Source organism: Orycteropus afer, unplaced genomic scaffold, assembly GCF_000298275.1.
Source record: "Orycteropus afer afer isolate SDZICR_OR568_19922 unplaced genomic scaffold, OryAfe1.0 scaffold00152, whole genome shotgun sequence".
Taxonomy (NCBI): Eukaryota; Metazoa; Chordata; class Mammalia; order Tubulidentata; family Orycteropodidae; genus Orycteropus; species Orycteropus afer.
The window spans coordinates 3,166,208-3,178,161 of NW_006921739.1; the positions used below are offsets into that span (position 1 = coordinate 3,166,208).

At 37.4% G+C, this 11,954-nt stretch overlaps 1 protein-coding gene across 1 annotated transcript in view; it reads right to left on the bottom strand.

Moving 5' to 3' along the window:
- Positions 1-11,954, bottom strand: part of COL24A1 (collagen type XXIV alpha 1 chain) — a 586,013-nt gene that overhangs the window by 463,664 nt on the left and 110,395 nt on the right. Inside the window, exon 11 of the mRNA XM_007946195.1 lies at positions 8,983-9,027. Coding sequence (XP_007944386.1) covers positions 8,983-9,027 — 45 coding nt within the window. The remainder of the gene's footprint in view (positions 1-8,982; positions 9,028-11,954) is intronic.

Consider the following 11,954-nt stretch of genomic DNA (forward strand, 5'->3'; position numbering starts at 1 on the left):
TCCAATGCTGCTTCTTCCTCAGGGATGTGTTCTGGGTCTGTATCCTGCTCCCTTGTTTCTACCACTTTATCCTGCTTCTTTGTGTGGACTGTGATGGTCTTTTGTTTCCGAGGCATTGTGGCATTGTTGTATTTAGATCTCTGTTAACTGTTTGTGAAGAGTAGTCAAGGGTGATTCAGGCTCTTCTTGGTGGTTTTTTATCATTGGTCCGTTGGTGGAATAACCTTAAAAAAACTTGTCAGTCTTGCAGGTCTCGAGTGTCCTTGGGGTTGCTGGAAAGCAGAACGTGTTCTTAAGCCTAAGGAATCTGCGTGAGTGCTGTCTCTTTAAATATCCAAAATAGTCAAGCCGCTTTTTAAACCTACAGAATGGCTGCATCCTCCAGAGTGGCAAAAGTCCACAGCTCAGCCCACCTTTCTCTTCACCTTCTCCGTTTGTTCCCCAGGCACCGTGCACAGTCCTCCATGCAATCCCTGGCTAGCAGGATGATTTTTAGGTTAATTCTTAAGTCCTATCACCACTTGGGAATCTCCAAGCAGTCTGTGCCATCAGGATCACTCAGGATTGCTGCCAGACCACAGCTTCGTATGTCTCCTTTTTTGGTATTTTAATGCAAATTCTTCTGCTAGTTGGGGTTTGGTCCACTTCTGTATCCTTCCCTTCAAGGCTCAGGGGTCCAGGATTATCTTCTGTGTCTATGTTATTTGGTTTCCCTTTTCTTTGTTGAAGAGGATCTGTGCATTCTTTCTGCCTAGTCTGCCATCTTGCTGGAACCTCATCTTTCTTATTTTTTATATTATTTTTTGTTTCATTGATCTCTGCTCTAAATTTAATTATTTCCTTTCTTCTGGAGACTGTAGGCTTCTTTTCTTGCTCTTTTTATAATTGTTTTGGTTGTTTGCTCAAGGTACTGATTTTTGATCTTTCTTCTTTTCTGATGTGTGCATTTTTTTGTTATTAATTGACTGCAGAGTATCGCTTTTGCTATGTCCCAAAAGTTTTGGTATGTTGTATTTTCATTCTCATTTACTTCTAGGAATTTATTTTTTTTCACATTGTGTGTCTTTTGTTACCCAGTAGTTTTTGAGCAGGATGTTATTCAGTTTCCATATATTTGATATTTCCTCCAATCTTCCTATTATTGATTTCTAATTGTATAATGTTGTGATTAGAAAAGATGCTTTGTAGTATTTCAGTGTTTTTAAATTTATTGAGGCTTTTGTGGCCTAATGAATGTTCTCTTCTGGAGAATGATCCATGTGCATTGCAAAAGAATGTGTATTACATTTTTTTTTGGATGGAGTGTTCTGTATATGTCTTCAAAGTTAAGTTTGTTGATTATGTTGCTGAGATCTTCTCTATCTCTGTTGAGTTTCTTTCTAGTTGTTCTGTCCTTCATTAAAAGTGGTTTGTTAAAGTCTCCTACAACTTTTGTAGAATTGTCTATTTATCTTTTCAATTATGTTAATGTTTGCTTTCTGTATTTTGGAAGGAGTTCTGGTGGTGCCCTGAATAAAGTATTTGGTTGCTAACCAAAAGTTCAACAGTTTGAATTCACCACCTCTTTTGTGGGAGAAAGAAGAGGCAGTCTGCTTCCATAAAGATATGCAGCTTTGGAAAACCTATAGGGAAGTGCTACTTTGTCCTATAGGGTTGCTATAAGTCAGAATTGACTTGGTGACAATGGCCTTTTATGGTTTTCACTGATGCATAGATATTTATTATGGTTATGACCTCTACACAGATTGACTCTTTTTTTGCCTTGAAACCTATTTTAACAGAAATTAATATTGCCTCTCCTGCTTTTTTTTTTCTGGTTGCTGTTAGCTTGATATATTTATTTCCATCCCTTGATATTTAGTTTATTTTTATCTTTGTGTCTAAGGAGAATCTCTCGTAGGCAGAATATTGATAAGTCTTATCCATTCTGCTACTCTTTCTCTTGATTGGTGCATTTAATCCATTCACATTCAGTGGAATTAATGATAGGTATGAATTTTATGCTGTTATTCTTTTGTGGTTTTTATTGTGGTGTAGATGGTTCCTTTGTTATGAATACATTGTCTTCCATTGTTGGTTTTCTGTCTGAAGGACTCCCTTTAACATTTCTTGTAAGGTTGGTCTGGTTTTCACAAATTTCACTAAGTTTTGTTTGTCTGGGGATGCCCTAATTTCAGCATTGTTTTTCAGGGACAGTTTTGCTGGATATATAATTCTTGGTTGGCTAGTTTTTTCTTTCCATGTCATCTCATTGCCTTCTGGCCTGCATGGTTTCTACAGAGAAATCAGAGCCTAGTCTCATTGCTCTGGTTGCTCTTTGTAAATGACATTTCATTTTTTATGAGATGCTTTCAAGGTTCTTTCTTTGTCTCTAATTTTGGAAAGTTTGATCATGATTGTATTGGTTATTTTTCTTGGGGTATACCCTGTATGAGATTCATTATCGGAGTTGGGTTTCTTTTCATGTTTCATAATATTGAGGAAGTTTTCTGTTAGCAATTATTTGATATATATATATATATATATATATATTTACTTGCTCTTGTTCTGGAATTCCAATCACATGTAGGTTATTTCTCTTGATATTACCCCCTTTAACTCTTTGGTTTTCTCCATTCTTCATTCATTTTTTTTTTCTGATTTTTTCTCAAACAAGTTGGTGTAAGGGATTTGTCTTCTAGCTGGCCAATCTGTTCTTCCAAATATTCAATTCTAGTCTTTTGTCCTTCCAATTTATTATTGATCTCCATAATTTTACTGTTAATCTTCTATATTTCTATCTGCTGTTTTGTATGATTTCTAATTTCCTATTTATTTTGTCATTTTTCTCTTGTATTGTTTTCCTGAATTCTGCAAAGGTATTGTCTGTCTTTTCCTTGCTTTTGTTTAAGGTTTCCTGGAAAAGAAGGTCCTATAAATACATCTTTTGAATTCCTTATCCAGTAGGACCTGTTCTTTCTTGAGGAGGTTTCCAAGTTCTTTATTTTGGTCACTCATTTCTGCTTTCTTATCCTGTCTTTTTGTTTGAATTGAAGCTGTCTGTTATCTCCAAGACCTTATGAAGTTGTTTTTTATATTTGTTTCACCTTGGTTTTCTGTTTTACTTTGTTTCAATATAACCAGATGGGTCGAACAGGTGTGCTTCTTTGGTTGTTAGCTTGACAGCACTAGGGTGCTTCCCAGCTCTCTCCTGGGAGGTGGAATAGCTGTTGGCAATGTGGGAATGGGTCTGTTTGTTGTGAAGGGAAGATGTAGGTGGGATAAGTAGGTGTTGTTCACCATCTGTCATTAGTCCAGTAGTTCAAGTGTGGGCAGTGGTGTTTGCCCACTGGATGAGGTGGTAGGTGGTAGGTAACAAGTGGAGAGTTAATGTCTTCCTCCCACTGAATGGGACAGGAAAAAAAAACACACACACACACACACACACACAATAGGAGCTCTGGTAGCATAGTGCCTAAGGCACTTGGCTGCTAACCAGAAGGTTGGCAGTTCAAACCCACTCCTTGGAAGGAAGACTGGGAAATCTACTTCTGTAGTGATACTGCCTCAAAAACTCAAGGAGGGTTGCTATGAGTCAGATCTGACTCAACGGCAGTGAGTATATATATACAAAATAAAGGAGAGTGGGTGAGAAGAAAGATTGGTAAAAAATAAAAGAAGAAAAGAAGGTGAAGGAGGAATGAACAAAAAAGTGATGGAAAGGAAAGGAAAAAAGAGAGAAAAGGAAGGGGAGATTAAAAAAAAAAAAAGGAGGAGGAGCAGCTCTGAAGGCAGGCTGCTGTGGTGTGATCCAATGGTCCACCAGAGCACTTGCTTGCAGAGGTGGGAGGAGCCTGGAATGAGCTAATGCCTCTGTTCAGTGAGAAAAATGAGTCTGTGACACAAGAATAAGCAGGGAAAACTACACACCCTGCCTCTGTCTGCTTGGGGTATATTACGGTGAGTGGGTGGGCTGTTGAAGAGACAGCTGAGGATCTGGGCAGGTGGGGGAAGCCAGAGGGACTTCTCTAGCCACTGGGTTAGTGGGGGCGGGAAAAAAGTTCATCCCTAGTCACCAGGAATGTGTGTTTGTAGAGTGGTGAGTGCACCTCTCCAGTTGTGATTCACTGGCATGGCTTTAGCCCCCTTGGTATCACACAGCTGCTTATCCAGATCTTGCCCAGACTCAAACAAGTGAAAGACTGCCCTGAGTCTCGCTTCTTGAATCACCACCCCACAGGCCTGTCCACTCATGTGGGCCCTCAACCCAAATGACTAGTCTATACTAGTGGAGAGATGTTTCATTCCCCTTCTCTGGCTCCCTCATCACTCTGCAGTTGCCAGTGCCATTGGAAATCTGACCTGTTTCCCTGTGCTTTCCTCTCCGATAAAAATGAAACAAAACAAAACAAAAAAGCAAACTCACTACTGTAGAGTCAATTTGACTCATAGTGACTCCTCCTTGGGTTTTTGAGGCAGTATCTCTATGGAAGTAGATTTGCCCAATCTTCCTTTTGAGGAGTGGCTGGTGGGTTTGAACCACCAGCCTTCTGGTTAGCAGTCAAATGCTTTAGGCACTATGCCACCAGAACTCCCATATCCAGGGCATATTCTGCTCATCTTACTTTCCTCCAGATGTACCCACATTGTATCTCTACTGCAGTGTGGATTCCATGAAGTTGGTTTCTCCTTGTCTACGTATGATATCTCTGCACCTTAAAATGGCCATGTTTCATTGGGTCCTGGCATCTTTTCTCTCTTTTCAGTTACTGTCCTTGCTTTGTCTCCTTTCCAGTCAGCACTCAATTTAATTCTTTATCCTCTCATTTGATTCTCAGAGTTCCAGAATCATTATTTGAATATGTTTTAATCAGTTTGCCAGGTCTCTGTTATAGAGGGATTGAGTGGAATGTGTTAGTAGGACACCTCTTGACTCTGCCTCCAGTTTGTACATTTTGAGTAATGTTTGGTATTTTATTTATATTTGATATTTTATTTATGCCATAGATTACAGCTCCTAACTATGGCCCTAATTTTTCTTCAATGAACTTTATAGTTTTAGGTTTAAGATTTAGGTTGTCAACATATTTGAGTTAATTTTCATTTATGGTGTGAGGTATGGGTCCTGATTCATTTTCTGCAAATAAATGTATATACAATTTCACCAGCATCATTTGTTAAAAGACTATTTCTTTCCTATTTACTGAACTTCAACACTTTGTCAAAGATCAGCCATTAATAGCATGATGGATTTATTTTGGAATCTCACTTCTCTTCCACTGGTCTATTTGTCTGTCATTTGCACCAGTACTGCCATAGCTATGTAGTATGTATTGAGGTCAGGAAGTATGATGCCTCCTACTTTATTCTTCAAAAATGCTTTATCTATTCAGGGCCTTTTTCTTCTCCATATAAAGTTGGAGACTAGTTTTTCCATTATGTTAAAGAATGTTGTTGGAATTTGGATTGGGATTGCATTTTATCCATAGATTGCTTTGGGTAATCCTGACATTTTCACAATGTTAAGCCTGCCTATCCATGAGTTTAGTAGGTTTTTTCACTTATTTATGTCTCTTTTGTCTCTATTCCAACTAATTTTTGTATGTTGATCTTATACTCTTCCACTTTCCTGAGATCTTCTATCAGTTCCAGTAACCTCCTTGTGGAGTTTCTGGGATTTTCTTCATATAGGATCATGTCATCTGTGACTAGGGATAGTTTTACTACTTCCTTACTAATTTAGATGCCATTTATTTCCCTTTCTTGCCTTATTGCTCTAGCTAGGACTTCCAATACAAAATTGAATAAAGCACATCCTTATCTTTTTCCTATTCTTAAGAAGAATGTTATTTGTCTCTCTTTGTTGAGAATAATGTTAGCTATTGATTTTGCATATACGGTCTTAATGATGATGTTGAAGAATTTCCTTTCTAGCCCTATTTTATTATTAAATCAGGAAAGGTTGTTGGATTTTATTAAATGCCTTTTCTGCACTGATGAAATGATCCTCTGATTACAACCCTTTGTTTTATTAATGTGATGAATTGCATTGATATTCTAATATTGAACCGTCCTTTCATCCCTGTTATAAATCCCACTTGGTCATGATTTATTTTATTTTATTTTTTTCCAAATGCTGTTGAATTCTATTGGTTAGAACTTTGTTGACAATGTTTGCATCTCTATTCATGAGGTATATTTGTTTATAATTTTCTTTTTTTAGTGGTGTCTTTGCATGGCTTTGGTATCAGGGTTATCTTGGTTTAATAGAATGAATTAGAAAGTTTCCCTTCCTTTTCTATGTTCTGAAATAGTTTGAGTAGAATTAATGTCAACTCTTCTTTGTATGTTTGGTAGAGTTCTCCAGTGATGTCACCACCTGGGCCCAGGCATTTTTTTCCTCAAATGACCTCTTCAATTTCTTCTTTTGCTGTAGGTCTCTTCAAATTCTCTACTTTAGTTTGTGTTAGCTTAGGTAGGTAGTGTGTTTATAGAAATTGACCCATTTCTTCTAGGTTTTCAAATTTCTTGGAGTACAGTTTTTCATAATATTCTGTTATGATTCTTTTTGTCTCATTTAGTTCAGTTGTAATGTCACCCAGCTCATTTCTTAATGTGGTTATTTGAATCTTCTCATTCTTTTCCTTTGTCAATTTGGCCAGCAGTTTGTTGATTTTATTGATCCTCTCAAAGAACCAACTGCTAGTTTTGTTGATTCTATTGTTTTTCTGTTTTATTTGTTTCTGCTCTAATCTTTATTATTTCCTTTGTTTATTCCCTTTATTATTTCTTTCTTTCTTTATTATTTCTTTCTTTCTTTATTATTTCTTTATTTCCTTTATTTTTTCCTATGTTTCTGGGCTTCTTTTACTGCTCTTTTTCTATTTGTTTGAGTTATAGTATTAAGCCACTGATTTTGGCCTTTTCTTCTTCTTTTAATGTGTGCATTTATGGCTATAAATGAATACTGCTTTTGTTGTATCCCAACGTTGTGTTAGGAAATGTCTTTTCTCCACTGATTGTTCTCATCCTCATTTGATTCTGGTAATTTTTTATTTCATTTTTAGTTTCTTCTGTTACTCAATTGTTATTAAACAAGGTGTTACTCAATTTCTATGTGTTAATTATTCTCTTGCTCTTCCTATTATTAATTTCTAGTCTTGTAACACTGTGATCTGAGAAGACATTTTGTATCATGTCAATGCTTTTGAATTTATTTAGTTTTTTTTTTTTTTGTGTGTGTGTGTGTGTGTGGCCTAAAATATGATCTGTTCTGGAGAATGATCCATGTACTTTAGAGAAGAATGTGTTGGGGAGTGTTCTGTACATGTTTATGAGGTCAGGTTGGTTGATTTGCTATTTAGATCTTCTGTATCTTTGTTGTTTCTTTCTAGTTCTGTCCTTCATTGAAAGTAGAGTGTTAACATCTCCTACTATTATTGTGGAATTATCTATTTCCCTTTTCAATACTATTAAAGCCTGTTTTATGTATTTTGGAGCTCTCTCATTATGCATGTAAATGTTTATTATGGTTATGTCTTCTTGGTAAATTGAACCTTTAATAATAATTGTATAATGCCCTTCTTTGTCTCTTGTGATGGATTTTTACTTAAAGCCTATTTTATCAGAGATTAATACTGCCATTCTTGCTCTTTTTTGGTAACTATTTGCTTGATATATTTTTTCCATCCTCTGATTTATAATCTATATATGTCTTTGTGTCTAAGGTGTGTTTCTTATAGACAACACATTAATGAGCCATTTTATTTTTATCCATTCTACCTAATGTGTCTTCAAGGAATATTAAAAACCTCAAAGAAGAAGAAGTTTTAAAAAATATTTTAATATTCTGATGACAATTGAAATCCTTTAGCATAATCATTACAATTTTATTCATGTACACCAAAACTTTAGAAACAATGATATGAAAAATTCAGTTTTCTTCCTTGACAATAAAGCACACTGTGTAGCACAGAATGTCTTACTTAAAAAAAAAAAAAATCTTTGAAATATGTAATGCAGAACTTCTGAAGCCAACTTGTAATAAAAAGCACAGGTGAAAAGCAGGTGGCTAATGGGCTATAGTAAGTCATGATAATCTGAGGATGTTTTTCTGAACCATAATTTTCTCAGTTGTTAAATAATGGGGTACTAAATGGTGGTGGAGTGGTTAAGGCATTTGGCTGCTAACCAAAAATTTGGTGGTTTGCATCCACCAGTGCTCCATGAAAGAAAGATAAGACAGTCTGCTTTTGTTAAGATTTATGGCCTTGGAAGCCCAATGAGAGTTGCTATGAATCAGAGTTGAATCAATGACAGTGAGATAATGTCAAAGGGGTTCTGATTAAACTGGTTAAAGCATTCAGCTGCTAACCAGAAGGTTGGCAGTCCAAACCCACCAACTGTTCCATGGGAGAAAGAGGAGGAAGTCTGCTTCTGTAAAGATTTACAACCTTGGAAACACTATGGGAAGTTCTAATTTGTCCTAGAGGGTCATTATGAGTCATAATAGACTTGATGGCAGTGGGAGATAATGTCAAGATTTCCTTCCATTTCAGAAATTATTATATTACCTAATAAAATTAATTTTCCTTGATTTTTTATGAATGTAAAAATATTAGAAGCTGAGCCAACACCTGAGGCAGCATTTGGAAACTTTTAAAACATGAGGTTGACTAGTGGTACCATTAATATTTTAAACAGTTCATGTAAGTTCTGTGACATTTCAGCTCCTTGGCCTGAGGATAATGGCTTCTTCCCCTAGTGTATTAAATGGGTTATAAATAATAGATTTAGTTATTTTTAAATTCTAAGTTTTCCTTTACATCTTAGGCAATTTAGGCTTTTTACATTTTAGGTAGCATAAACAAAAGTTTGTTGAATGGGGTAGATTGTGGATGAAAACAAACAAAAATACATTCATATTTTAATAGGTAAGAAATAAACACACAATTCAATTATGTTAGTATACATTGAGGTTCAAGAAACAAGAATCATAGTTACCTGTCTTCCCTTAAGACCTTTCTTTCCACGCATCCCAGGTATGCCCTAGGATATAGAAAAGACAAAATAAGTATTTGTTGAATGAATGAATGAAGTAGATATTACAGATATTCTTCTTTCAAATACCAATCAATGAAATATGATGAGGAGAGAAATAAATTCTTTTATAAATTGGTATTACATTTAGAAAATTTTCAATATTTTAATTTAACTGAAGTTGAAATAATGGTTGCTGAGCTGTGGTCCCCTTCTTTTTTCATAACAAAATCCTGATTTTACCCGGGAATCCACTTTATCTGCACTTCTAAATGGGATCCTGACATTTCCCTGTAACAGTTATCTGTCCAGAGGAAAACACATGATTAAAGTTAGCATACCCAGACAAATAAGAAAGCCTCATTTTCCATACATAAAGGACAGTACCCTTCTCTCTCTCTCTCTATCTGGACATAAAAAAAGGAAATATTTACTCTTTACATTGCAATTTTTCAATCATACAGGAAACCAGTCATAAGGTAAAGAAAACACTGAGAAAGGTAAAGTAGAAACAAGGACAATGATATTACTGCACTCAAGATCATACTGTGCTCAGAACCCACCTAACCTAGGGATTTGTAGTCATGTAAGAAGCAGTAAGGCATAGTACTTAAGTTCCCAGGCTTTGGAGCCAGAATACCTTTGTATAATAGTATCTACCTCATTGGGTTTTGTGAGCCTTAAAGTAGTAGTTGTTGTTGTTGCTGTTATTGTTGCTGTTAGGTGCTGTTGAGTTGTCTCTGACTCACAACAACCCTATGTACAACAGAAAAAAACACTACCCAATCGTACATCATCCTTACAGTCCTTGTTATACTTGAGCACATCATAACAGCCACTGTGCCAATCCACTTTATGGAGGGTCTTTTCCTTCTTTCTCTGACCCTCTACCAAGCATGATATCCTTCTCTAGGGAATGGTCCCTTCTGGCAACATGACCAAAGTAGGTGAGATGAAGTGTGACCATACTTGCTTTCAAGGAGCATTCTGGTTGTACATCTTCCAAGAAAGATTTATTTGTTCTTCTGGCAGTCCATGGTTTTCTCAGTATTCTTTACCAACACCATAATTCAAAGGCATCAACTCATCTTCAGTTTTCCTTGTTCATTGTCCAGATTTCACATGCATATGAGGTGACTGAAGATGCCATGGCTTGGGTTAGGTGCATAGTAGTCTTCAAAGTGACATCTTTTCTTCTTAACATTTTAAGGTGGTCTTTTGTACCAGATTTGCCCAGTGCAATATGCCATCTGATTTCTTGACTGCTGCTTCCATGTGTGTTGATTGTGGATCCAAGTAAACTAAAATCCCTGACAACTTCAATCTTTTCTCCACTTAATTATGATGCTGATTATTTTCCAGTTGTGAGGATTTTTGTTTTCTTTATGTGGCGGTGTAATCCATACTGAAGACAGTCGTCTTTAACTTTCATCAGTGTGCTTCAAGTCACCTTCACTATCAGCAAGCAAAGTTGTAGCATCTGCATATGCTAGGTTGTTAATTAGTCTTCCTCCAGCCTGATGCTGTGTTCTTCTTCATATAGCCCAGCTTCTTGGATTATTTGCTCAGCATACAGATTGAATAAGTATGGTGGAAAGATACAACCCTGACACACTACTTTCCTGATTTTAAACCATGAAATATCCCTTTGTTCTGTTCACATAACAGCCTCCTGGTCAATGTACAGGTTCCCCTGAACACAATTAAGTATTCTGGAATTCCCAATCTTCATAATGTTATCCATGACTTGTTATGATCCACACGGTCAAATGTTCTTACATAGTCAATAAAACCCAGGTGCAGTGTAGTAAATTACTTAGTGTGGCTTTTCTACCCATAAGTCTTTGTAAACTCCAAGGTGGGATTTTCTATGAGCAACTGAGGAGCTCCTGATTGCTGAAGATGTCCACCTGGAGTATTTCTGTTGGGCGTGGCACAAAACAATGTTCTGGGAGGTGCCCACTCTCTCTCAGGTGCTTAGAGTTCTGATGCTATGATTGGCTAGTTTGATCATCCTGCCAGGCTCAAAAGGAGGCCTTCTAGAGGCAGAACTCTCTCGGACTGCTGGTTGAGGAAGACATGCTGCTGAAAGAGACACGCACCCTGGAAAGAGACACATCTGCTGGGAAAGAGGCACAAGAGACCCACTTCGCTGAATGAGACACCGAGGGACCAGTACTGCTGGGAAAGAGACTGTGAGAGACTGTTGGCTGAGGGACGGTGGGCTGGGAGAGAGACTGAGCATTTTTCCTGAACTCAAATTGTAGCCTGGTGCTTCCCTAATAAACCTCATAATCTGTGAGCTCTGTGTGGCCACCACAGTGAATTATTGAACCCAGGAGAGAGGTGGTGGGTGCTTTGGAAGGAATGGTTGGAGAAAGGGCTGGAGGGAGGCAGCATGTCTGGCATGGCAGGAATAGGCCTTGGGTTACTGCTGGTAATCCTGTCTTCCTCTTGTGGGATTAGAGGAGGTCAGAACATGTGGCCTCCTCACCGTTTTTGCACCAGGTAAACATCTTGCTCATCATATTCTTTGCTTTCAGCTAAGATCCATCTGACATCATCAATGATATCCCTCATTCCTAGTTCTCTTCTGAATCTAGCTTAAATTTCTGTAAGTTCCCTGTCAATATACTGCTGCAACCATTTATGAATTACCTTCAGCAAAATTTTAGTTGTGTGTGATATTAATGATGTTGTTGTTGTTGTTAAGTGCTGTCGAGTCGTTTCTGACTCATAGCGACCCCATGCACAGCAGAACAAAACGCTGCCCGATCCCACGCCAGCCCTACAATCCCTGCTATATTTGAGCCCAACATCGCTGCCACCGTGTCAATCCATCTTGTTGAAGGCCTCCCCCTCTTTCGTCAACCCTCCACCCTACCAAGCATGACATCCTTCTCCAGGGAATGGTCCCTTCTGACAACATGACCAAA